This window comes from Solanum verrucosum, unplaced genomic scaffold (genome assembly GCF_900185275.1).
Source record: "Solanum verrucosum unplaced genomic scaffold, falcon-dt-bn FXZP01000280.1, whole genome shotgun sequence".
NCBI lineage: Eukaryota > Viridiplantae > Streptophyta > Magnoliopsida > Solanales > Solanaceae > Solanum > Solanum verrucosum.
The window spans coordinates 3,793,993-3,820,293 of NW_026019982.1; the positions used below are offsets into that span (position 1 = coordinate 3,793,993).

Genomic DNA, 26,301 nt, shown 5'->3' on the forward strand with positions numbered 1-26,301 from the left:
GTTATATATATAATATTTACAAAATTTTACAAGCCCAAATTTGAAATAAAATATATAAACATTGAAAGCTATAAACTAACTAAAAATATATTCACAAAGTAGATTATAAGTAATATTTTTTTATCTATAAATAAAATAAAATTATATATATAATATTTACAAATTTTTACAAGCCCAAATTTAAAATAAAATATATAAACATTGAAAACTATAAACTAACTAAAAATATATCAACAAAGTAGATTATAAATAAAAAATTTTATCTATAAATAAAATAAAATTATATATATAATATTTACAAAATTTTACATGCCCAAATTTGAAATAAAATATATAAACATTAAAATCTATAAACTAACTAAAAATATATTAACAAAGTAGATTATAAATAATAGGATAGCTTTTTGAAATTTTGGGAAGTGTAAAAGCTACTTTTTAGAAAGTTGAAAAAATGGGACCCGGCGCGTGTTGAACAAAGTTTTCAACCTATTTGGTTTATATTTCCACGTAAGCCAAAAGTGGTAAAAAATTAATTAAAAAATAAGTTCGGGGGGTAATAGGACTTTAGTAAAGGTTAGGTGTGTCTCAGGGATTTTGGGCATAGGCTGGGGGGGTACTTATGCATTTTCCCAATTATATATTATACAAATTTTGAATTATACAAACATGCGAATTATACAAACTAAAACACCCAAGTTGCGTAATTATAGCTAAAAGTAAGTCGCGAATTGTAATTAAGACAAACTGTAGCTATGTTAACTAATTAACTAGTATATATTTGTTTATCCGCGTAATTTCTCCTTTTTAAAATAGAAATAAAGGTAATTAATTAATCAATCAATCATCATATCTGAAGGAAAACTCAATAGTAATTCTCATAAACTCATGCTTAAGCTAGGAGTACATTTTCTCTATTGCTATTTGTTGAAACTTCTGCTACTTTTCCCCATCTGTTCATCAATGTAAGTAGCAACAAGCCAGAAGATTGGCAGGCTAGACCACAAATCAAGCCCAACCATAAACCCTGCATCATATAATTTTCGAAAACAAATTATATTATCGTTGTAATTTAACTTGTTGTAGCGAGTTATCTACCTTATTTTCCAGGTTACTAGCTCCAATCATTATGAACAGTTACATGTAGTTTATCTTTTAGGTATTTAGTAGAGTTAAAACTCTTTTACTTTGTCAGTGTATAGAAGTTATACTGGAAGTATAGAAGTTACCTGAGAATGTAGGTTGAACTTGAAAGCAAGGAGGCCGGCTATTGGCATACCGATGAAATAGAATGTCGCCAAGTTGATGCACATAGCCAAATGCTGCCATCCGCATCCCCTAGTAACCCCTGAACAATTCATTTACAAGTTCCGTTATAGCTCGATCTACTGAATGTATAAAACTAAAAATACTGACTCACGCGCGAGCACACACAAGCATAGTGCATTGCAACAACAACAACAACAACAACATATCCAGTGTAATCCCACAAGTGAGGTTTGGGGTATGCAAACCTTACCCCTATCTTGGGAGGTAGAGAGGTTGTTTCTGATAGACCCTTGGCTCAAGGAGGAAAAATCAAAGCATGTCGGGAAAAAAAAAAGAATTAACAGGAGTGAAGAAAGTCATGGCGCATAGTGCATTGCAGCTATGTAAAATTTTAACCTGAGAGGATTCCTTGAATGAAATCGAACACAAAGGAGATTAAGAGGAGAGGTGTCATGGAGGCAAATTTGTTAATTATCTCCGTGCTATCACTGAAGAGGCTAGCCCAGACATTATGACCTAACAATAGAACCAAATCAACTGCAATGGCAAGAAGAACAGCTAGCTTGAGAGTAACAAACATAGCATGCTTAGCTTTATCAGGATTTCCAGCTCCTAACTCGTTTGCCACCCTAGTGCTGCACGTTGAAACATAATTAAGTAAATACAAGTACATTTGCTCTCTCTATATCTGGTCACATAATTCTACATAGTACCAGAGCAAGCAGGTCCGAAGTTCAAATTCACCGTCATTCGTTATCAAAAAGAGTTTTTGAGTTTGAGCCTTAGTCATCCGTTTAAAAAGAACCATCCGCATGTTAAGGGGTTGAAGCATAATCAAATAAATAAAGGTATGCTATCTCTAACAGTTTAAACATTTAGATGTGATTGTCACAAATCAACACTATGGGATCGTTTAGTAGCTGGTTTGCAGATGAGTTATGCAGGTATTAAATCCTACATAAGTAATACCATGTTTGGTAGCTCGTTAGGAGGTAAGTTATTCAGGTATAAAATTAAGGCATATGGTGTTTGGTTTGCAATTTACAAACCCGCATAACTAATACATGTATAAGTAACGAGTGAATCTATGAATTATTTTGTGTAGGATAAAACATGGAATACTTAAACCCAGCATAACTAATACATGTATAAAATTATACATAGATTCACTCATAACTAATCCATATATTACTACTACCTGCATAACTCTAACCAACTACCAAACGTTTTTCGCATTCATATTTGGTATCAGTAACAAAACTGAGGGGGAAGAGGGGGGTCAGAATTATGTCAATTTTTTGTTGGTAACATTACCTTGCAGCTGCACTCAGACCATAAGATATCATGTAAGCTATGTTTTGTGTATTTACACTGAAAGGTCATAAACCAAAACAAATTGGTGTCAGAAACTAAAACTCAGTCTTCAAAATCATGAAAATGTGTTGTTGAAAAGGACAGAAGCTTACCACATAGCTACAACAGAAGTAGTTGTTCCTGAGTTTGGCATCAAACCAGCCAATAACACAAGAAGCTCAAAAGCCCAGTACTCCAAGCTGGTATACATCAAATTAGGAAATTATTAGTACGACTTGGATTATAACGCGTTTCATTCTGTGAGGATTTAACTTATATTCACCGACAGTGTGATGAAAATTTTAGGCATAATACATAAACAGACATTCCAACTTAGTCTCAGTTGGCAAGTAAGCACTTTAACTTTGAGAGTGCACAATTAGACACCTCAACTGACAGCTAAACGCTCCACCTCATCCTCACTGTGTCCTTTCTTGTGGACACCTAATGTTGAAGCGACACATAAATTTTTGAGGTGTTTAGATGATCATTTTGTAAGTTTGAGTATTTCATTAACAGAAAGGAGACGAGATGAAGTGTGTAGATGTGCATACTCAAAGTTAGAGTATTTACTCGCCAGCTGAGGTCAAGTTTGAGTGTTTGTTTATATACTATGCCAAAATTTTATATTAGCAATGTGAGTTAACCTGCTATAGAAGGTTACTAGTCTTATTTTACAAGTAACTAATTTTACTCGTTATGATTTGTTGCCTGTAATCGCCTTTGTGTAAAAAAAATGTCTATGAATATATAAGTTGACTCTTCTTGTAATAACAAAATTTACAGTTAATTCTTACCATACCATGGCAGCAGAGGGCAAAGCCAACTTCAAGTTTGTAAGGATATGATGAAATGGCTCGAACGAGAGACCATCTCTCCAGATATGGTTGAATCTCTTCGAAAGGAGCACGTATAGGCCCAACGTCAGAAATGAGATCCAGATCGAAATGGAAGCCGCTAATGATGCTCCTTTAAAAGCAAGACCTGTCCAATGAACCAAGGCATAGGAAATCCCAATGTGGATGACTAAAGATCCAACTGAACAGAAAGCCAGAGGCATGATGATCGACTGTGCCTGAAGAAATCTCAAAATGTTTTGCAGAAAACTATATGCAAACAATCCAGGAATGAGGAACCTCAAGAATACGCCGGCTTCTCTAGCTATGTCAGGATCTTGATGAAGTAAAATCAGAATCATATCAGAATACCACCAGATGGCAGAAATCACCACAGAAAAGAAGAACGATATGATGCATGATGCCTGCAAATGTATCCCCAACATTCTGTACATTTTTGCTCCGTACCCTTGGCCGCATAATGTCTCAAGTGCACCACTTAGACCAACCTATAGATTGTTCACTAACAAGTTTAAGACTTGCTTCAGTAACATTGGAAGCACAGGGCATCATGTAAAAGTTGGATTCTTATCTTAGACATGCTCATTTTCGGGCAAGCACGATCTCTTTGAATATTTTAAACACTTGCATAGAACATTAATACAAGAAAAGTTGCATAGCTAATCATCATTTTGTTAAGAGCTGCAAACAGTTCTACTCATTCCAAGAACTACTCTTCACTCTTTAGCACCTAAACAATTACCATTTTGTTAGAGTTCAGATCCTCATTTGTAGAAGAGTATGGTTATGGGATCAGGCACAAGTACCACCTAGACTATGACCGAAATCTCAGAGACACATCTTAACTAAACTAAGGTCCTATTACCCCCGAACCCATTTTTTTGTAATTTTGTACACCTTTTTGGCTTACGTGGCATCCAAACATCTCTCACGCGCCTCAACTACGTGGAGTCACGGAGTGTGCCACGTAAGCTAAAAGGTGTATAAAATTACAAAAAAAATGAGTTCGAAAGGGTAATAGGACCTTAGTTTAGTTAAGGTTTGTCTCTGTGATTTCGGTCATAGTCTAGGAGTACTTGTGTCTTATCCCATATGGTTATTGACAAATATCACTTTAACTAATTTGGAATTGAGATAATTGACTGGTAATACTCTGAACAAAATGATAGTTGGCAGGAAAGAAGAAAATATGAACAAATATTGGAAGAAAATGGTAATGCATAAGTTAAAGAGATATCAAACTAAGTAATAAATTAAGGATAATTTGATTAGACACAAATTTTAAGAAAGAAATTGAAACTTATGATATGTTTGTTGCTATAAAGGCATGTCATTTAGGATAAATGGAACCTAATAACTTTTTCTCATACCATATTTATTTAACTATTTCATTAAACATTTACAAATATTTGATTGTAGTTATTATATATTAACTTGAGATCTTTGTAGGAACTCATAAACTTCAAGTCCTCGATCCCCTATGATTCTTGTTGGATGTATTCAGCAACAGATTCAAGTTTTGTACAGAGTTAATTGTCAAAAATACATCTAAAGTATTCCGATTTTTTGAGTTTCATACATGATCTATTAGCTGTTCAAGTTTCCTACCTAAACTATAAGCAACTATTTATCAAAAACATACCTCAACTATCCATCATTCCTTTGTCCTACCTGAAAGATGAGTGATATTTCAGGTAGGAAAAGAGAACAATTGATAGTTGAAGTGTGTTCTTACAAATAGTTAGTAATATTTCAGGTAGGAAACGCACACACCTGATCGTTTACGTATGTTTTCGACTCTTATATATACTAAAAGTATAATGAATTTTTCACACTACTATAACTACAATTACCTTTTTAAGTGATCCGATTATAAAAATATTTTTCCATCATCAATGCATAAAACTTAAAAAGTTGTAATCTAAAACAGAGCAATAAGTTTTTACATACCATGAAGCTGAAACCAGTAACCATAGCCCATGAATTAGCAAGATTTGATGCAGCCAGCTCGAGTTTCCCGAGGTGTCCGGCGAACATGACGGAAACAAGGTTGATAAAGTAGAAACAACTGTTCACTACAATCATTGGCAATGAAAATAACATCTGATTCTTAGCTTCTTCTACGTCGATCAACTTTGCACACCAACTGTTCGATGAAATGCCTGACGACGATGATGATCCTAACAGGGGACTTTTCGGACCGGATGAACAATTCTCCAAAGCCATTTTTTCTGATTTTTTTTTTTTGGGGCTCTGCCCTGAAAAGTCTACGATGAGGTCTTTTTGATTGGGAAACAAGCTACCATGTAATTTGGTTACATAATCGAGATCTTCGTTTTTACATATAAGAGATATAACAGTTATGTAATCGAGATTTTCATTTTTACAAGTGAGAGATTCGAAAAAGAAATATTTTCTTCTGTTTACTACTCTCTCGATCCTTATTTACTCGTCAAATATTTCTTAATCAATTAATAGAGTAAAATAATAAATTAATATACCGATCATTGTTTCTCTAATAAACGTGTCAAATCAAAATTTGATAATCTAAGAGATTTGATTTCATATTTGATTTGATAGTCTTTTAAGAATTAATCATTTCTCAATGATAAGATAAAAATAAAATTATGATTCCGCCTCTTATATAATAATTTCTCTTCGCTATCAAATTGAATACGAAGTAAAATTATTTATCTGTTTATGAACTCCCAACTTGTCAAATTAAATGTAGCGCTACTTTCTATGTTGTTGACTAAAATGAAGTACTCTGATCCATTCAATTTATTTTATTTTATTTTAATTTGATATAGGATTTTAAAAAGTACTATAAGAAAAATTGCATTTTGTGTGAAATATATTAAAATGTATTTTAATTTTATAGTTTTAACTTTTTAGAATTAAAGAATTACTATAAATACTTTCCGTTTTACATAGATTAAAAAAAAGTATGACAATTAAAACGAATAAAATATTATGTTTCTGACAAACCATCTTTTTTATTTTATACATATACAAAAGGAAGTTTGAAAGTGATATCTCAATTTCTTTTTGGTTTTTTCTATTTTTACACTATTAAACATTCTTTGTAATATCATCACAAAGTATATTATAAATTCTTTAATGATCATGAAATACCTAATTTTTTCTAACTTTTATATTCTTTATGCTGGTTAATTAGTAAAAATTTGCTACTTCATTAGAATTAGTAAAATAAGACCTAGTTCCCTTTCTTATACTTATTCACGTTAAAAATCTTTTATCTATTATTAATAAACATTTATTAAACACTTTGTCACGTCAAGTTGTGTCTAATTGGTACAGTTTGAGCATAGATTATGTGTTTTATAGCTTGTAAGCTTAGTTTAAGTATCTAAATAAAATATCTCGATAAATTTAAGTGTCATGTATTTGGCCTATTAACAAGTAAAAATGTGATTTCCGCACCTATTTAGAAAGATTGGTACTAAACGAATCGCTTCTCAAAATGAAATACAAACTTCTTCTCTTCAAAACTACTTTCCCGAAAAGTTATCTTGACAAAAAGTTATTCATTAAAATTCGGACACAATAGAAGAAACACGCTTAAGGACTCAAATCTATATGATTTAGATTCAAACCTTCATAAGCGCAAATAAACTAATGTCTACATACACAATTTATTCTAAAACTGCGTCGATACGTCAAAAAATTTCTCAACATCACAAATCATATGAATTAATTAATTAATTATAAATGATCAATCCAAGTAAATTACATGAACTCTATCCTTAATTTAAGGCTGGGGTTCATTTTCATGGTTGGTATCCTTTGAGACTTGGTCTTCTTTTCCCCATTTTATAAAGAATGTCAATAGCAACAAGCTAGTAGATTGGCATGCTAGACCACAAATCAACCCTACCCATAAACCCTGCATCATTCATAAACAACAAAAAACGATACTCTGTCAGCATATAGAAGTTAAACTCTTACATAAAAACATACTGAATGTGAATTACCTTATATCCTTTGTTGAACTTGAAAGCCAAGACCGCACCTATTGTCATACCAAAGAAATAGAAACTTGCCAAGTTGATGCACATTGCGAAACGTTGCCATCCACATCCTCTTGCCACTCCTGATGATCAATATTCATTTACAAGTTAACGTTTTAGCTTGTTCAATTCTATTGATCAACATGTTAAAACTAAAATGTAAATGTCGCGAAAACACACACATATATATGCAAAGAAAGTTGATTAACCTGATAGAATTCCTTGTATGAAATCGAACAAGAAAGAGACTAATAGGAGAGGTGTCATTGAGGCAAATTTGCGAATAATCTCCGGTTCATCACTGAAGAGGCCAGCCCAGGCATTATGACCAAAACCTAGGGCCAAATCAACTATGAGTGCAGCAACAATAGCTAGCTTGAGAGTAACAGCCATAGCTTGTTTAGCCTTGCGGATATTTCCTGCTCCTATCTCGTTTGACACCCTCGTGCTGCACATTGAGAACATAATTAAGTTAATAAGAGTTATACGCCTAATCTCAAATGACATGGTCACACAATTCAATATAGTGTTCTGTCATCAAAAGAGAATTTTCACGTGCAGACCTTGGTCTATGAAACAGAATCAGGCTTGCACGTAATTAAGATTTAAGAGACATGTTGAGACATAGTTTAGTAAATAAGAGTTATACGTTTGATCTCTCTAACAGCTTAACATTTTAGATGAGATGGTCGTCACACAAGTTAACATAGTGTTCCGTGCAGACCTTGTCCTAGGAAACAGAATCAGGCCCACCCATTAAGAGGCATGTTCAAACAAATTAAGTGAATAAAGTCGTGATATCTCTAATGATTTAAACATTTAAATGAGATTGTCACATAATTAATTCAACACGAGATATGTTTTAGCATTAGAAATTGATGGAAATATAAAGGAAAAGAATTATTTTCAACATTTTTGTTGGTGAAATTACCTTGCAGCTGCACTGAGGCCATAAGATATCATGTAGGCTATGGTTTCTGTATTTACACTGTAACACAAAAATTAGATCAGCAACTAAAATTCGACTTCCAAGAAATACAAAAAATTTGCTTGTGTTTCAAAACCGTGTTGAAAACTTACCACATTGCAACGACAGAAGTAGTTGTTTCCGCGTTTGGCATCAAACCAGCTAATAACACAAGAATCTCAAACGCCCAATACTCCAAGCTGTTACACATCAATTAGAGACTATCAGTACCGATAAAGGTGTGTGGAGCATGTAATTTAAGGGGAAACATTTGAATTTGCTTTATTGTACCGTCATACCTCTCTATAACAGTCATTCATTAGGACAATATTTCACTACAACGACTAAGTTTTCTTTGGAACTAATTTTCATGTTATGTGATATAACAACCAAAATATATTCAGACAAACAACGTCATTATAGAGAGGTTTGACTTTAATAACAAAAACTTACCACACCATGCCAGCAGAGGGCAAAGCCAACTTCAAGTTTGAAAAAAGATGCAGAAGTGGCTCGGATGAGAGACCTTCGGGCCTTATATGACTAAATTTCTTGGAGAAAAGCACGTATAGACTCAACGTAATGAATGTGATCCAAAATGAAATCGAAACAGCTAATGCTGCTCCTTTGAAAGCAAGATGTGTCCAATGAACCAGAGCATATGCAATGCCAATGTGGAGAACTAGAGCTGCAACCGCGATGCAAGCTAAAGGTAAGATGATCGATTGAGCTTGAAGAAACCTCACAATGTTTTGCAAGAAAGCATATGCAAACAATCCAGGTATGAGGAACTTCAAGAACACCCCTGCTTCATGTGCTATGGCAGGTTCTTGATGAAGTAAAATCAGAATTCGATCCGAATACCACCAGATGACAGAAACAACAATAGAAAAGAAGAATGATATGATGCTTGATGTTTGAAGATGTATCCCCAACATCCTGAACATTTTCGCGCCGTATCCTTGACCACATAATGTCTCAAGTGCACCACTTAGTCCAACCTATATATAGATGATCAATCAACAAGTTCAGAGTTCACTTCCGTTGAAAATATAATTAAGTAAATAAAAGTATAGTACTCTTTCTGACAACTTTAATCTTTAGACGAAATGATCACACAATTGAACATAATGTCTCAAGTACATGACTTATATATTATTAGTAGCTAGTATTTTATATGAGCACCCTATGTGTATATTAAACCAATGAAAAAGTAAGATATAAACACCCAATGCATACATGTAAGTATTTACCCTTTTAACATTATCAACATAATTTAATTTGTTATAATACTACAATACTAATTATTGGATCTGCCCTGATTATCTATATAGAGTTTGGAACATTGAAATTGTGTTCCACCCTTGACTACCACTAACTTTTTAATGAACATATTATTTTTGTATACGGTCAGTGCATAGAAGTTATTTTTGTCATGTATTTTTACGTACCATAAAAGAGAAACCAGTAACCATGGCCCATGAATTAGCAAGATTTGAGGAAGCGAGCTCGAGTTTCCCGAGGTGTCCGGCAAACATGACGGAGACGAGGCTGATGAAGTAGAAACAACCGTTCACGACGATCATCGGAACGGAGAACAACACTTGATTTTTCGCTTCTTTACAATTGATTATCTGTCCACAAGACTTGTTCAATGGATTGTCCTTTTGTTCAACCAATGTTGATACCGGTGCCGGAGTTTGTTCCGGTGACGGTGCCGGAGTTTTTTCCGGTGACGGTGACGGAGTTTGTCCCGGTGACGGTGCCAGGGTTGGTGCCGGTGCCGATGGGACGACAATCTCCTCCGGTGAAGGGGCGTTCAAATTAGTTATTGTCATTGTGAAAATGAGATTGCTATAGTAGGAATAATAATAGTATGATGATTGAGAGTAGTGATTTCTAAAAACTCGAAATTTTGAATGATGACTTTGATATATCTTTTTTTTTGTATATTTATATATAAAGACAAGATTTTGGTTGAGACAATCTTGGGATTTGTTGTTGTCAGAGACAACTACAACAAGCGAAAAATGCTCAATTGAACACGTTTGTATAGAAGGTGTACCAAAGAGATGAGTAAAAGTTGCTATGTAACAAATTTTCTAACTAATACTAATAAAAAGTAAAAATGCTAATAACAGTTATGACATTCAATTTCATATCGCAAGAATTTCGGTATAAGTACTAGAAATGGTTGAAAAGTCTACACATCCTTTTATTTACTTAATATTCTTGTATATATAAATTAGATATTTAAATTTCAAATATTTTTAGTGAAATTTTAGAGTTCTTATTATCTGATACGTAATGTGAATTGTAAAATGTGCACATACATATCAAAACAATTACTCAATTCTGTTCCTACCCTTTTCTTTCTGCAAAAAATTATACTATCCGTTCATAACGAAATTATTTACTAAATAATTATATTTAAATTTGCATATTAAAAAATTACACTTATAATGCAATTAAATATTTATATTATTCATGTATTTAATTTAATTAAATTTGAATTTTATCCATTTAAAATCAAGCACTTTTTTAAAAACTACGATAACGTGGTGTGTACATTATTTTCGTGAAATTATGTGAATGAGAGAAGAAAAGAAGACGAGAAAAATATTAGATATATAGAGTTAGATTTAAGATTTAAATTTAAATATATTTAATTTTTAAGGTAATTAGAACAAACTTTATTACACTTTTCATACTACGAATTTGAAATATAATATTTGAGTCATTAAAATCACTCGATTTTATTTTATCTTACAAAAGTCATTCAACTTTTCCTAGTTAGATTTCATGGTTGCCTAGTTAGCTTTCATTGTCATTTTATCTGAAAATACCGTTTTCTATGCTTATTTAATGATGTCGTAGCTTTAAACTTTTAGGGAAAAAGATATTTCAATGTATTTAAGACTGGACTCATTCTAAACACGATTCAATTTTGACCTAAACCGCTAAAAAAATGTCTTTAATAACATACCATTAAAACATATAATAATTAAATATTATTAGGGCATTTCTAATATTTTTGAAGAATCATTTATTATCATAATCGTTTTGAGTCGGATTACGGTTTATTTTGCATATGGGATCTAGAGTATATTTGTCACGCCCCGAGCTAACCCCGAGACGCGGACACGGGACCTAGGACCACAAGTGATCCCAAGCTAACCCTGTTGGCATGATCATGAACATACTAAATATAAACTGAATAATAGAAACTGTGCGGAAGCTATAATCATAAACAAAATGAAAATATGGGGAATACTCATATACTATAACTGAAATATATGAAAACTGATGAGTTTAATACAAAGAAGATATTAACTCAATACTAAGTTGAATCTATATATGTCTGAAAATAGCCTCTAACTGACTAGAAATGATGGGACAGGCCCCAGCTAAGTCTAGCAAAACTGAAACTAAAGGACTAAAAATACTGAAAAGAAACTCATGACTATTGTCCTCGGAGAATGAGGACTCACCACTGATTCTGCTGAACTGGAAATCGGGAACCGATCTAAGCGTGATCTGGATGCTAAGAACCTGAACCTACATCACGAGAAGATGTAGCGCAGAGTATGCGTCAGTACTTGAAAGGTACTGAGCATGCAGGATAGAATACAACTGAAATAACATATAACTGAACAAAGCAAATAAGCAATGACATAATCTGAACATGATATAGATACTGAATGCTGAGATAACTGAATGCAGTGACCAATTTATAACATGCTGAAACTGAATACTGGATATATTGATAAATGGTCAATACAATAGAATCTAACTGAACTGTGGGAGCTACTAATAACCGATAATAAAACCACATGAGCTAAATATGGAGTCCGATGTATACGCCCCAACGAGTGGACCCAATATACCCTGATAGAGGTATAGAGGCATGCTGGCGTGATCACTGAAATGATGCCCACACAGGGGACTTACAATCTACGTGGCTAGTAGTTTTGGATTATTTGGGTACGTTGAACCCTAGCCCAACTCGGTATTATGCTACTCCCAATGGATTAAGTAATTAACACTTTATGACTGAATTTTTGTAAGTTACTGGATAGCTCGAACTGAACATGTAAACTGAGAATGCAACAATTAAACTGATATTGATGCATTAATAATTGAGGCATGTATAACTGAATAACTAAAATATCTGACCTAGCATGTGTAATTCAAGAACTAAAGAAATATATCTTTAGGGTTCTGGAATTGATGCATTAAACTGAATATTAACGTACTAATCTGATTTGGATCATTCTAACAGCTAAGAACCCAGTAATTCTAACATTCAAGAAACCCTAGGTCTAGTCATAATAAGGGAATCAAGAAACTGACTGGAAACTAAGGACCTAATGGGTGAAAGGAACCCACTAGTGAAATCCCACATACCTGGTGACGAATTCCACGGAGAAATCTGTAGATTTCGGGGCTAGAACTGATGGAACGTTGCTACGTTCTTGAACTAGGGTTCTTGACTTCTCTTCTCCTCTTACGCTCTAATTTTCTAAGTTTTGATTAATGATTTAACTTAGGTAAGTTCTAGTTATGTTTCTAGGCTTAAACTGACTAAAACCTCATAATTTAGGGTCTAAACGACGTAGCTTAGGGGTCCAACGAAATAGGAAAAGACCAAAAGACCCCTGACTTAATTGTTGTCGGAGTGATCGATGGACAGGACCTACGGGCCATAGGTCAATCTACGGTCCGTAGATTGCAGTCGTAGGTCAAGTCTGCCCGACAGGGCTTCACTAAAACAAGCATAACTTTTTACTCGGAGATCGGATTTTAGGAAACTCAGTGGCGTTGGAAAGATGATTCAATTATCTATCATACCATAGTTCATGGGACACATAATTCATTTTGTGCTAAGAGTTATGACCATTTGAAGTTGACCCAATCAACAATTTCCCTCTAATTGGCTGCTGACCCTCACCTACGGTCAGACCTACGGACCGTGGATCGAACGACGGTCCATGCTGGTCGGCCATCGTTTGCGTCAGAGGCTGGGTAAAGGGGACCTCGATCCACGGACCGTGGGTCTGTCTGTGGGTCGAGACTTAGCTGATTTTTTGAGTTGGGTTTGGGGAGGGATTGCAGTGGTGAACCACGGACCACCAGCACGAGTCGTGGGTTGCACCTGCAACTACTCAAAATCTGCATTTTTGGTCTGTTTCGGATACGGGGTGTTATAATATTGCCATTTGCAATCCCACTACTAGAGAAGTAAGATTTATTTCCGATGTACCTCACAAGGAGTTTATATGTTCAATAGGTTTTGAGCCCGAAGAAAACAAATATAAAATTGTTTTGACTATTGAAATTTGTAGAAGATTATCATGAGCATGAGTTTTCACTTTAGGCATAGATAAATCATAAAGGGAAATGATTAAATATGACGAACGTGATTATTATTATATTGCACCATCCATATCTGATATTTGCATTAGTGGGATTATCTATTGGTTTAGCCTTGCTCCAGACTATTGTATAGTTGTGTTTGATGTTAAATCAGAAATTTCACAAGTATAACAATATCGACTGAATTAATTATTAATTTAAATCATTGCCATTTTGACTATATGTTAATAGAAGTTAATGGAAAATTAGGAATCCTGAATTATTTGGTTGGTTTTAAGGGTGTCAAATGGGCGAGTTGAGTTGGAATTCGAAATGTTAAAATGGGTTGAAATAGAAATTGGGTTGAATCCTGACCCGCTCAATTTGACCCGCGTAATATCAATCATTTTAATTTATTGTTATTTAAATTTCATAACCACAATTTGAATTTCAACTAAAGAAAAGTAAAAAAAAGAAGTCATAAATTGATAGATAAATTTTAAAAGATATAAAATAGATAGTAATTCATTTCTTCAATATAAAAACATACATTACATCAATGCAAATAAAAAAAAAATTAAAACAGGTTGAAATTGGAGATTAAATTGGGCTCAATTAAGGATTTTCTTAAAATGAGTTAAGGCTTGAATGAATTGAGATTGAACTCAATTCTCCCTTCAAATTATCTTGAGTCCAACTAGGGGTGTCAAAATAAGCCCAACTATAGGTCACCCGCCCAACCCGTCCAGAATTTTAAGAGTTGGGCTCAAGATAACTTGAATTGTCGTGAATCAATTGCCCCCGTCAGATCAGCCAACACAGTCAACAGGCTGATGGAGACACCACCAAAAGCTGCAGTTGTTGGTACATAGCAGTTCAACTCCTTGTACAAATTAGACTCCCTGTGCCCAAGCATTACCATTTACGATAGTTCGGATATATTCCCTTCATTAATCATCAATAATCAATGCAAGTAAATTACATGATCAACTCTATGCTTAATTTAAGGGTGGGGTTCATTTTCATTGCTGGTATCATTTGAGACTTGATCTTCTTTTCCCCATTTTATAAAGAATGTCAATAGCAACAAGCTAGTAGATTGGCATGCTAGACCACAAATCAACCCTACCCATAAACCCTGCATCATTCACAAACAAAAAAAAAATAAATGATACTCTGTCAGCATATAAAAGTTAAACTCTTGTATAAAACATACTGAACATGAATTACCTTATATCCTTTGTTGAACTTGAAAGCCAAGACCGCGCCTATTGTCATACCAAAGAAATAGAAACTTGCCAAGTTGATGCACATAGCGAAACGTTGCCATCCACATCCTCTTGCCACTCCTGATGATCAATATTCATTTACAAGTTAACGTTTTAGCTTGTTCAATTCTATTGATCAACATGTTAAAACTAAAATGTAAATGTCGCGAAAACACACACATATATATGCAAAGAAAGTTGATTAACCTGATAGAATTCCTTGTATGAAATCGAACAAGAAAGAGACTAATAGGAGAGGTGTCATTGAGGCAAATTTGTGAATAATCTCTGCTTCATCACTGAAGAGGCCAGCCCAGGCATTATGACCAAAACCTAGGGCTAAATCAACTATGAGTGCAGCAACAATAGCTAGTTTGAGAGTAACAGCCATAGCTTGTTTAGCTTTGCGGATATTTCCTGCTCCTATCTCGTTTGACACCCTTGTGCTGCACGTTGAGAACATAATTAAGTAAATAAGAGTTATACGTCTAATCTCAGATGACATGGTCACATAAGTCAACATAGTGTTCCGTGCAGACCTTGGCCTAGGAAACAGAATCAGGCCCACACAATAAGAGGCGTGTTCAAACAAATTAAGTAAATAAAGTCGCGATATCTCTAATGATTTGAACGTTTAAATGATATTGTCACATAATTCAACGCTAGATATGTTTTAGCATTAGAATTTGAAGGAAATAAAGAGATAAGAAATTACCTTGCAGCTGCACTGAGGCCATAAGATATCATGTAGGCTATGGTTTCTGTATTTACACTGCAACACAAAAATTAGATCAGCAACTGCAATTCGACTGTCAAGATATACAAAAAATTTGCTTTTGTTTCAAAACCGAGCTGAAAACTTACCACATTGCAACGACATAAGTAGTTGTTTCCGCGTTTGGCATCAAACCAGCTAATAACACAAGAATCTCAAATGCCCAATACTCCAAGCTGTTACACATCAATTAAAGACACAGTCAGACCTCTCTGTAACAGTCTTTCTTTATTACAACTTTTCACTATAACGACTAAGTTTTCTTTGGAACTAATTTTCATGTTATGTTATATTATATGTGTTATATAACAACCAAAATATATTCAGACAAAGGACGTCATTATAGAGAGGTTTGATTGTAATACCAAAAATTAACAAATACAAGACTAAATATTCTTACCACACCATGCCTGCAGAGGGCAAAGCCAACTTCAAGTTTGAAAGAAGATGTTGAAGTGGCTCGGATGAGAGACCTTCGGGCCTTATATGACTAAATTTCTTGGAGAAAAGCACGTATAGACTCAACGTAATGAATGTGAGCCAAAATGAAATCGATACTGCTAACGCTGCTCCTTTGTAAGCAAGATGTGTCCAATGAACCAGAGCATATGCAATGCCAATGTGGAGAACTAGAGCCGCAACCGCGATGCAAGCTAAAGGTAAGATGATCGATTGAGCTTGAAGAAACCTCACAATGTTTTGCAAGAAAGCATATGCAAACAATCCAGGTATGAGGAACTTCAAGAACACCCCTGCTTCATGTGCTATAGCAGGTTCTTGATGAAGTAAAATCAGAATTCGATCCGAATACCACCAGATGACAGAAACAACAACAGAAAAGAAGAATGATATGATGCTTGATGTTTGAAGATGTATCCCTAGCATCCTGAACATTTTCGCGCCGTATCCTTGACCACATAATGTCTCAAGTGCACCACTTAGTCCGACCTATATATAGATGATCAATCAACGAGTTCACAGTTAAGATACAATTAAGTAAATAAAAGTATAGTACTTAAAGTTATTATGTATCATGTAGTTTTACGTACCATGAAAGAGAAACCAGTAACCATGGCCCATGAATTAGCAAGATTCGATGAAGCGAGCTCGAGTTTCCCGAGGTGTCCGGCGAACATGACGGAGACGAGGCTGATGAAGTAGAAACAACCGTTCACGACGATCATCGGAACGGAGAACAACACTTGATTTTTTGCTTCTTTACAATTGATTATCTTTCCACAAGACTTGTTCAATGCATTTTCCTTTTGTTCAAGCAGTGTTGGCGCCGGTGCCGGAGTTGGCGCCGGTGCCGGAGTTGGTTCCGGCGACGATGCTGGAGTCGGTGCCGGTGCCGATGGGATGACAATCTCCTCCGGTGACGGTGCGTTCAAATTAGTTATTGTCATTGTGAAAAGGGGATGATTTGATATAGTAGGAATAATAGTACGATGAGTTACTTCTTTGTTGAGAGTGTAGTGATTTCGAAAAACTCTAAATTTTTAATGATGACTTTGATATATTTCTTTGTATATTTATATAAAAAATAATATGATTTGAATTGAGATAATCTTGGGATCTGTTATTTTCAGAGACAGCTATAACAAGCGAAGAATGCTCAGTTGAATACGTTTGTATCAAAGGTGTACCAGAGAGATGAGTAAAAGTTGCTATGTAACAAATTTTCTAACTAATACTTATAAAAAGTAAAAATGTTAATAACTGGTATGACATTCAACTTCATATGGCAAGAATTTCAATATAAGTGGTTAAAAAGTTTATTTGTATAAATTCTAAAATTCGTTTTATCTAATACGGAATGTGAATTGTAAAATGTGCTCATACATATCAAAACAATTACTCAATTTTTTCCCTCCCTTTTCTTTTCTGCACAAAATTCAACTATCCGTTCAAAGTGAAATTATTTACAAAATAATTACATTTTAATTTTCATATAAAACTAATTATACTTATAATGCAATTAAATATATTATTCATGTATTTAACTTAAACTAGAGGCAGTCACCCTCATAGTCCTAGAACTACGTGCCCCCTAGGTTAAGTCCCCTCTGTGGGCATCCGTTTTAGTGATCAAGCCAGTCATGTCTCTATACCTTAGACAGGGTATATTGGGTCCTCTCGATGGGGCGTATACATCGGACTCCACATTTATCTCATGTGGTTTTATGTCAGTTATTAGTAGCTCCCACAGACAGATTCTAATGTATTGACCAAGTTATCACTTACAGTTCAGTATTCAGTTTCAGCATGTCATAAACTTGGTCATTACATTCAGTTAGTTCATGCTCATCATGTTTAGTATACTTATCATGTTCAGATTATATCATTGCTTTATCGCTTTGTTCAGTTACATGTTTTATTCAGCTTTATTCTATCATGCATGCTTAATACCTTTAAGTACTGGCGCATACTCTGCGCTACATCTTTTTTTGATGTAGGTTTAGGTCCTTAGCATTTAGATCATGTATAGATCGGTTCCCGATATTCAGTTCAGCAGCTTCAGTGGTGAGTCCTCATTCTTCGAGGACAATAGACATGTTTCTATATTTAGTCTTTTCATTTTAGTTTTCAATTTTTGCTAGATTTAGCTAGGGCATGTCCCAGCATCTCTAGTCAGTTAGAGGCATTATTTCAGACATAGTTAGATTCAATTTTAGCGTTTGAGTTTTATTTCAATATCTTAAACACTTCTTAGATTTATATATACAAGCAGTATTGGGTATTCCCCATCATTTCAGTTTATCTTATGTTTAAGCTTCCACACAATATTTCTATTTCAGTAAATCTTTAAGTATGCTTATGATATGCCAGCAGGGTTAGCTTGGGGTCACTTGTGATTTTAGGTCCTGCTTCCACGCCCTAGGGGTAGCTTCACAGCATGACATCCGCTAAACTTCGAACTCACTCAACGACAATAAATCACACAAAAAAAATTTGAATGCAAGAAGAAGAAGAGTAGAAAATTAAAAAAAAAATTGCGGTTGAAAAATGAGAGGAAACCTCTCTATTTATAGTCAACAAAGGATAGTATGAACAAGTGTTTTTTGTATCTTATATGAAAATTCATGACCTTTTCGAGAAGTTACAACTAGGGGTGTACATGGTCTAGTTGGTTTGGATTTTTTAAATATTAAACCAAACCATTTGTGTCGGATTTTTAAATCTATAAACCAAACCAAACCAATAAAACTCGGGTTTTTCAACCTCGGACTTTTTTGGATTTTTCCGCTAAAGTATTCATACAAACATATAATTTACTTGTACTTCAAATATTTCTTTAGTCCTACCAAAATACAACTATCTAAGGTGTTTCTAAAGAATACAACACAAACAATGATATGATTAATGACACTAAAATATCCAATAATAATAATAATAATGAAATCGCGTAAAATAAATATTGCAAATTAACAAGTCATAATGAAAATGATCATAATTTAAAAGTACTAAATCATGCTAAAATAAGTTTAATAAGTATACAGTTACATGACAAAATATTAAAGGAAATTAAAATTAGATTATGTACTTTAATTGTCTAAACCAATGTAAAACCAAAGAACAAATATTCAATATTATTGTCATTCTTAGTGTTAAATTGATTTTCTTTTTTGCATTAGTATTAATTTGATTTTGATTTAAGTTTTATTATAATTACCAACATCTGTGGACTATAATCTTTATGGAACCATTCAAAATTCTAAGTTTGAAACTTGAAATAATATATTAAAAGATAAAAACTATGAAAAAGTATAAGAAATATTTAAAAATTATATCAAAGTAAATATTTTTATGTATAAAATAAAATTTTAAAATTATATATATAATGTCGGGTTGGTTTGGTCTCAGGTTGGTTTTTTTTAGTTAAAACCAAACCAACCCAGCCAAATATAGTCGGGTTTTATTTTTCAACACCAAACCAAGTCAAACCAACCACTAGTCGGTTATTTTTTTGGTTTGACTCGGTTTGCGGTTTGATTCAATTTTCGGTTCGGTTTTGTACACCCCTAGTTACAACCCTTTGGAAAGTCACAACTTATTGAAAAAGTCACAACTCTTTGGAAAAGTCAAAACTCATCGAAAATCACAACCCTTTGGAAAAAGTCACAACTTATCGAAAAAGTCACAACTCATGGAAAAATCACAACCTAAGTTAGGGATATTATTGTAATTTAACATTCAAGTTAGGAGTTCATGCTTTTAAGGTAATATAGATTTGAATTTTATCCATTTAATATCAAGTACTTTTTAAAAAACTAAGATCACGTGTGTGTTGTACATTATTTTCGTGAAATTATGTGAAGGAGAGAAGAAAAGAAGACGAGATCGAGAGAAATATTGGACAATTAGAGTTAGATCTAAGATTTAAATTTAAATATATTTAATTTTAAGGTAATTAGAACAAAACTTATTACACTTTTATATCAGGATTTGAAATATAACATTGCGGTAATTAAACTTTCAAAAGGCATTCAACATTTTCTAGTTAATGTTATCATTCGGTCGATTATTTTTTTAAAATTATATCATCTCAATTTTTGGGTATTTTATAATATATAATCAAAACTAGATTCTTTTAAAACCAATCCACTAATGCGGTTTCTTTTCGGTATCAGTATGGTTTAGTTAATTTTTTTATTTTTTTTACTTTAAAATATCACCTCAAAATATCCTACTATTAAAATATTTATTTCACAAATATGTTCTTGAAGAAGCATTTTAGTTCTTCACCAAGAAGACATGAATGTAAAACCTTCTTGTCGTACTATTTGATCTTTAAGCATTTAACAAGAGTGTTTGCATAGATTTTGTTGTATTGTTTGATAGAGTATCTATTACTATATCTTTTAGATTTAAACTTAATTAAGTGAAGACTAATTAACTAGCAAAGACTCAAAGTCGTCTAGTCACCAGAGGCGAAGGACCTAAGTTATATTTATATTTGAAAAATGTTATAAAATATTTTTATATATTAAATTTAACATATTGTTAATGTATAAAATATATTTACATACATGTAAGGTTATTCGATTCGGTTTGAAAATTTTCTGATTTTTTTCATAAATTAAAAAGACCATCTCAATTGTTCGGAACAGTTATACACTTCAATAAAAATCTACGATTTTATTGAAAAACTAGCATAAATCGATTTGATTAGATTAGATTTGATCGGTTATTCATATTCTTTTGATAAATAAAGTTCATGACTAAATAAAAAAATAATTAACTTTTCTAAAAGTTAATTGTTACACATAATAACTTTTCGTTAATAATTATAAGAAAATTTTTGTCAAAGAATATAAACTTAATTACAACTTGAAATATTGAAATTAAAATTATTATTTTTTGGTAAACTTTGTCACCATTGATCATTGTTGCAAAAAGTTGCATCTTCGAATTTGGCATACTAAATTTTGTGCATGATCAATGATTTATCCTTCTTCCCATACAATTGTCTCCTTTTTTCTTGTTCATGACAATTTTATATTCCGTTTTATACTTACTTATTATGAATCAATTATTTCATTTATCTATTAACAAGTATTTGACTGAATTAGTTCAATCTAATGCCCTCTCTAAATAAAGTCAGGAGAAGAAAATGAAACACATTCAAAATATGTGTAAAATGTTCCTTCAAATATTTTCAGTAACTTCATCAACTAGCATGAATAGTAAGTACCTTTGATACAAAAAAGATTATACCTAGTCAAGCTATAGCTGATACACGACGTAGAGACAAAGGACTGTCGAAACTAATCACAAACTACCCAGTCTTCTCTGATCTCGGACTATCCATGTAAGAGAAGGAAAACCTACTTACACATTGCAACGCGAAAGAGCGTAGACAAAATTGCATTAAGGTGTTGTATTAAAGACCAAAGAAACCCATTTCACTGGCTTTTTCCTTCTCAAATGTCTCGAAATACTGGTAGATGATAGTGACAGCCAATAGAATTCCTGTCCCTGAACCAATTGCCCCCATCAGATCAGCCAACACAGTCAACAGGCCAATGCAGACACCGCCAAAGGCTGCAGCTGTTGGTATATAGCGGTTCAACTCCTTGTACAAATTCGACTCCCTATGCCCGGGCATTACCATTTGTTGTTCCTGGATTAGATATATAGAAAGAAAAGGATGTTATCACGTAAACAAGTTTTTCAAGTATACATTTATGTACCAATTGCAAATCCGTCTTGCAGTTTCATCTACTGTGAGAATATTCAGGCAGAAGGAATGCAACTCTATTCTAGTAAAATCACTACTTGCATCTGTCAATAGAATACACAAATTAAGCCACTAGCAGCTCTTTTCATCGTAATTCTTAGACAAAAACATTAGTTCATACCTTTAACTGCTTAGCCACATCTCTTGCTGATGATCCTGAGACTTCTATCCAAGTCTTTGAGAATAAGGCACATGCTGATAGCATGAACACAATGTAGAATATAGCGTGGAAAGGATGTGCTACCATATCTGCCAAGCTGCAATTGGGAGTAATAAGTGCAAGTGAAGTTTTGAGAAAGAAATTCCCGTAGAGTGAGGCCTTACACAGACAAGTCCCATCAAGCAAAGGCAATCACTTGTATAGCGAGACAGAGATAAGTTACCTTGATGGTGCAGTAATATAATAGGCAAGACCACCGACAGGTACAGATTGACCAGAATATTCAGATTCTTTCCACTTGCCCAAGAGGTTCACAAAGAAATTGCCACTGTACTTCCTATCCAGCAACTGCAAATATACAAATGTATTCAGATAATGACGCTGTAAAGAGCTTACAGGATTAGTAATCACTGCCATTTGTTTAATGTCATATGCAAAAAGTCATATACCTGGGAAATGAAGTAAACATTGGATACAAGTGCTGATTGTAAGATAATGGGCATATTGGAAGTGTAGAACAGCTTAATTGGATATGAACCCTGCTGTCCACGGGCATTCTTTGACCTTACGGGCAAAACGACACGGAAGCCTTGCAGGTAGATAACAATAAGGAAGATCAAGACTGTGGCAAGCAAGTTCGTTACGTTCGGAAGGTTCTGCCGGTAGAATGCCTCACGAAGTCCACGAACCTTGTCAGTTCGAGTGATCAATAAATGGAATAAAGCTATAACAGCTCCTTCAAATTCAGCTCCTCGGCCACTGTTGATTGTGGTTGGACTAAATGCTTTCCAAATGATGTTCTCGCTGGCGAAGAAACCAGCAAAATTTCAAAAAAGTTAGAACAGGTTGTAGTACCCATGTAATTGAGAGGAGATAAGATCAGAAGCTTACCACATGTTGGTAGCTATAAAAAGTGAGATACCGGATCCCAGACCATATCCTTTCTGAAGGAGCTCATCAAGGCAAATAACTATTATGCCAGCAAACCACAGTTGAATGATTATCAGCACCGCGTTTCCAACCCCAAGTTGGCTAACACTGCCGTACATGCCAGAGAGAACATATGCAACTGCTTCACCAATCGCTATGAGAATCCCTAATAACTTTTGTGCACCATTCCTGAAACAAAAAAGAATACCGATGAGTGATATCATGAAAGCGCTGCGAGATTACTTATAGCTAATCAGAATGACTACATAGCCTAAAAATATTAGAAAGTGGAGCTACAAAAGGCATAGACATAACACAAACTCACGACTGGTTAATTGACTGAAGTGCAATACCACCAGCAAAAATGCAGAAAGACAAGCTTAAAACTTCACTTGACAGATAAGATGCACTTAAGAAAAAGATATTACACCCAAACTTCCAATTAACTTCATTTATAGCCTTCCATCTATTTTCTTTTTGCAAACTGAACACACTTATCCCAAAAATAGTTGACACTTCTTTTTTCACTTTCTCAGTCAGCAAACAGCTGAGCAATAAATGGTCTCTATTGTCTGTACTAGTGTAAATCAGGGCAAAACCTGCAACCATGCAGGTTCTTGTACAGTGCCTGTTGAGGTCTGGCCTCGTTCTTGTGAGCCATGAAAGTTTGGCTGTCTTTGGACCTCAAATACACTTGTTCCACTAGCAGACTCGAGGTGGTCAGGCAATAACTTGGGATTTTGACCGTAGCTTGGGTGATGTAAGAGGAGAAAGGTGCAGTTTTGTGTTATTTCTGTCTAGATGGGCTAAACTGACATTGCTCGTCTGGGCTAGCATAAACCATTCTTGATAAAAGATATAATTTCAATTCAAGTTTGACATTTCTGCAACTTATTATCAACAATATGCCACGACTGTTGTTAACTGTCAAGACAATGACAAAAGGGCAAACGGGAGCCTGGAGCTTACAAAGTTCCCATCAGCACCTTTTTTGCTGGCTTACGTTAGGGTTGGGACTAAACATGACAAAACAGTAAGCACAAGTTATGCAGAACCATATAAGGATTGCGAGCATGTTGCACAGATAGGCCTGTTTGCTTGACATGTTCCCAAATGCATTATCCTAATAAAATTGTTGCATAATCGAGCTTAAAAGATGAGCGGGAGCCAATCAAACACACAGCTCAACTGGAACTAAAGGGGAGCAACATACGAGTGAGGGATCCAGCAAGTTTAGGAGAACTCAACATCAAAACATATTTACTGAACTATAGTACTTACAGAAGTGCTCGGTCCTCGCGTACATTGTTGTCAACTTCAATGATCTTTGACCCAGCTAAAAGTTGCATAACCAATCCAGAAGTCACAATTGGGGTGATTCCAAGCTCCATGACAGTTCCACGATTTGAAGCAAGGATAGCACGCATCCAATAGAACGGATCGGCACCAGTTGTGGAGTGTATGCCATACAAAGGTAACTGACTGCATACTAGGAAAATAAATAGAGAGATCACAGTGTATAAAACCTTCTCTCTGAATGGAATTTTTCGATCAGCACTCTGAACTTCAGGCAGGAACGAGAGAAATGGACGAACAAGATGGAGTACTCTGAATCCACCTCCCATCTTGTTTTCTACAACTTAACCTGCTGGTCCAAAATACAAATTCTTAGAAAAACTGAAAAACTAATCAAATACATAGAACACTCTACTAAAACAGGCACAAACAGGGATTTCAAATCTAAGATTTTAGCCAATCAAGAGGAATTAATTTGTTTAGATTCAAAACTATTCAATCAGTCCATCAAATATATCTCAATCTCAACCAAATTGTCTTTATCTATAATCGATTTATTTGCAATTCAAAAAACAGATAAAACGATCAAAACTCGTAGCAAAATAACTCGAAATAAAACTTCAAAATGAACAAATGCATATAGTACTTTGGAGAAAATGCATAGAAATATGAGCCTTAACTCACCGAAGTGAAAGTTTATTGATATTTCTGAGATTCAATCAATCAATCAAATAAATCTCAATCCCAACCAATTTATCTATATCTATAACCGATTCACTTGCAAATCAAAAAACAGATTAAACGAACAAAATTCGTAACTAAATAATACATAATAAAACTCGAAATGAACAAATACATACAGTAATTTGGAGAAAAATGCATAGAAATTCGAGCCTTACCGGAGATTTGAACGGATGAGGGGGAGGAGAAGGGTTTTTCTCCTTTCAGATCTATGAGCTCCGGCGGCTTTGATTTTTTGTATTTTAAAGAGTAAAGGAGTATTGATTTACTATGTCATCGTTCCAATCATATAATGACACGTATTTTCGTTATGACAAAAAGCTGAATTGAATTACTCCTACCAAAATTGAAAAGTATTAGTAAATGTTTGAAAAATAATTTGGAAGTGTTCAACATTTTTAAAATGTAATTTCATATGGAAAAAAGTAACATTTAAAAAAAATAATTTGTGGAGTTTAATTTGAAAAATAACATAAATGTATTTTGTACTTTTTTTCACTTTAATTATTCACAAAAAGTCAAAATAATTTCAATTTGTATTCATGGCCAAACCCAACTCCGTTTTTCAAATACAATTTTCATTTTGGAAACAAAATGTAAAAGAAAAAGTGATTGTGACTTTGTTTGATCTTTCTCTTCCTTTGCCACATGTATTAATGCTAGTAAAAAGTTTAAGCCTTCGAGATCTCTTGATCAATCAATCTTTTTTGTTTGTTGATACCGAGACATCACAACAATTGAGTAGAAATGTTAAGCACTATTGCTACTCTCAAACATCTCTTTTCCGTAATATTGTATGTAGAACCTAGTAATTTTGGCTCAGATATTGTATCATGCCGAACCAATAAGCAAAACTATAGCTTCACCTCTGATTATATATGTAGTTCATATGATTTATGAGGTTTACAAAATGAAGAGCTTTGAAATTCTTGATGACCAAACAGTGAAGTTATCAATATTAAACTTCACATAACAATAGAAGTCATTTGGTACGAGTATAAAGTATAATAATCCAAAATAAAATGCAAGATTATTTTATCCTATGTTTGGTATGAGGTATT

General features: G+C 33.9%; 5 protein-coding genes across 7 annotated transcripts in view; 1 reads left to right on the forward strand and 4 right to left on the reverse strand.

The window, feature by feature from the left end:
- Nucleotides 1-26,301, forward strand: part of LOC125817497 (multiprotein-bridging factor 1b) — a 62,292-nt gene that overhangs the window by 21,520 nt on the left and 14,471 nt on the right. The gene's annotated exons all lie outside the window — the stretch shown is intronic.
- Nucleotides 807-5,750, reverse strand: LOC125817489 (protein DETOXIFICATION 18-like). Its single transcript, XM_049497025.1, has 7 exons — nucleotides 5,427-5,750; nucleotides 3,417-3,964; nucleotides 2,733-2,819; nucleotides 2,581-2,637; nucleotides 1,663-1,901; nucleotides 1,227-1,345; nucleotides 807-1,024 (listed from the first exon to the last, which is right to left on the reverse strand). The coding sequence occupies exons 1-7, from the start codon at nucleotides 5,700-5,702 to the stop codon at nucleotides 890-892; spliced, it is 1,461 nt and encodes a 486-aa protein (XP_049352982.1). The 5' UTR covers nucleotides 5,703-5,750; the 3' UTR covers nucleotides 807-889.
- On the reverse strand, nucleotides 7,189-10,312 carry LOC125817486 (protein DETOXIFICATION 18-like). The gene is made up of 7 exons (XM_049497022.1): nucleotides 9,926-10,312; nucleotides 8,928-9,475; nucleotides 8,588-8,674; nucleotides 8,439-8,495; nucleotides 7,717-7,955; nucleotides 7,472-7,590; nucleotides 7,189-7,383 (listed from the first exon to the last, which is right to left on the reverse strand). Exons 1-7 carry the CDS (start codon nucleotides 10,310-10,312, stop codon nucleotides 7,249-7,251), a joined length of 1,572 nt encoding a protein of 523 aa, XP_049352979.1. The 3' UTR covers nucleotides 7,189-7,248.
- On the reverse strand, nucleotides 14,833-17,278 carry LOC125817487 (protein DETOXIFICATION 18-like). The gene is made up of 7 exons (XM_049497024.1): nucleotides 16,922-17,278; nucleotides 16,273-16,820; nucleotides 15,962-16,048; nucleotides 15,813-15,869; nucleotides 15,305-15,543; nucleotides 15,060-15,178; nucleotides 14,833-14,967 (listed from the first exon to the last, which is right to left on the reverse strand). The coding sequence occupies exons 1-7, from the start codon at nucleotides 17,276-17,278 to the stop codon at nucleotides 14,833-14,835; spliced, it is 1,542 nt and encodes a 513-aa protein (XP_049352981.1).
- LOC125817490 (uncharacterized) lies at nucleotides 21,662-25,477 on the reverse strand. 3 transcript variants are annotated; one of them, XM_049497026.1, is made up of 7 exons: nucleotides 25,399-25,477; nucleotides 24,485-24,848; nucleotides 23,165-23,392; nucleotides 22,723-23,077; nucleotides 22,497-22,621; nucleotides 22,235-22,370; nucleotides 21,662-21,996 (listed from the first exon to the last, which is right to left on the reverse strand). In XM_049497026.1, the coding sequence occupies exons 2-7, from the start codon at nucleotides 24,826-24,828 to the stop codon at nucleotides 21,757-21,759; spliced, it is 1,428 nt and encodes a 475-aa protein (XP_049352983.1). In that variant the 5' UTR covers nucleotides 24,829-24,848; nucleotides 25,399-25,477; the 3' UTR covers nucleotides 21,662-21,756. The 3 variants fall into 3 exon arrangements, with proteins under 3 accessions (XP_049352983.1, XP_049352985.1, XP_049352984.1); XM_049497028.1 differs by having other exon boundaries at nucleotides 25,394-25,473; XM_049497027.1 differs by having other exon boundaries at nucleotides 24,485-24,851; nucleotides 25,399-25,445.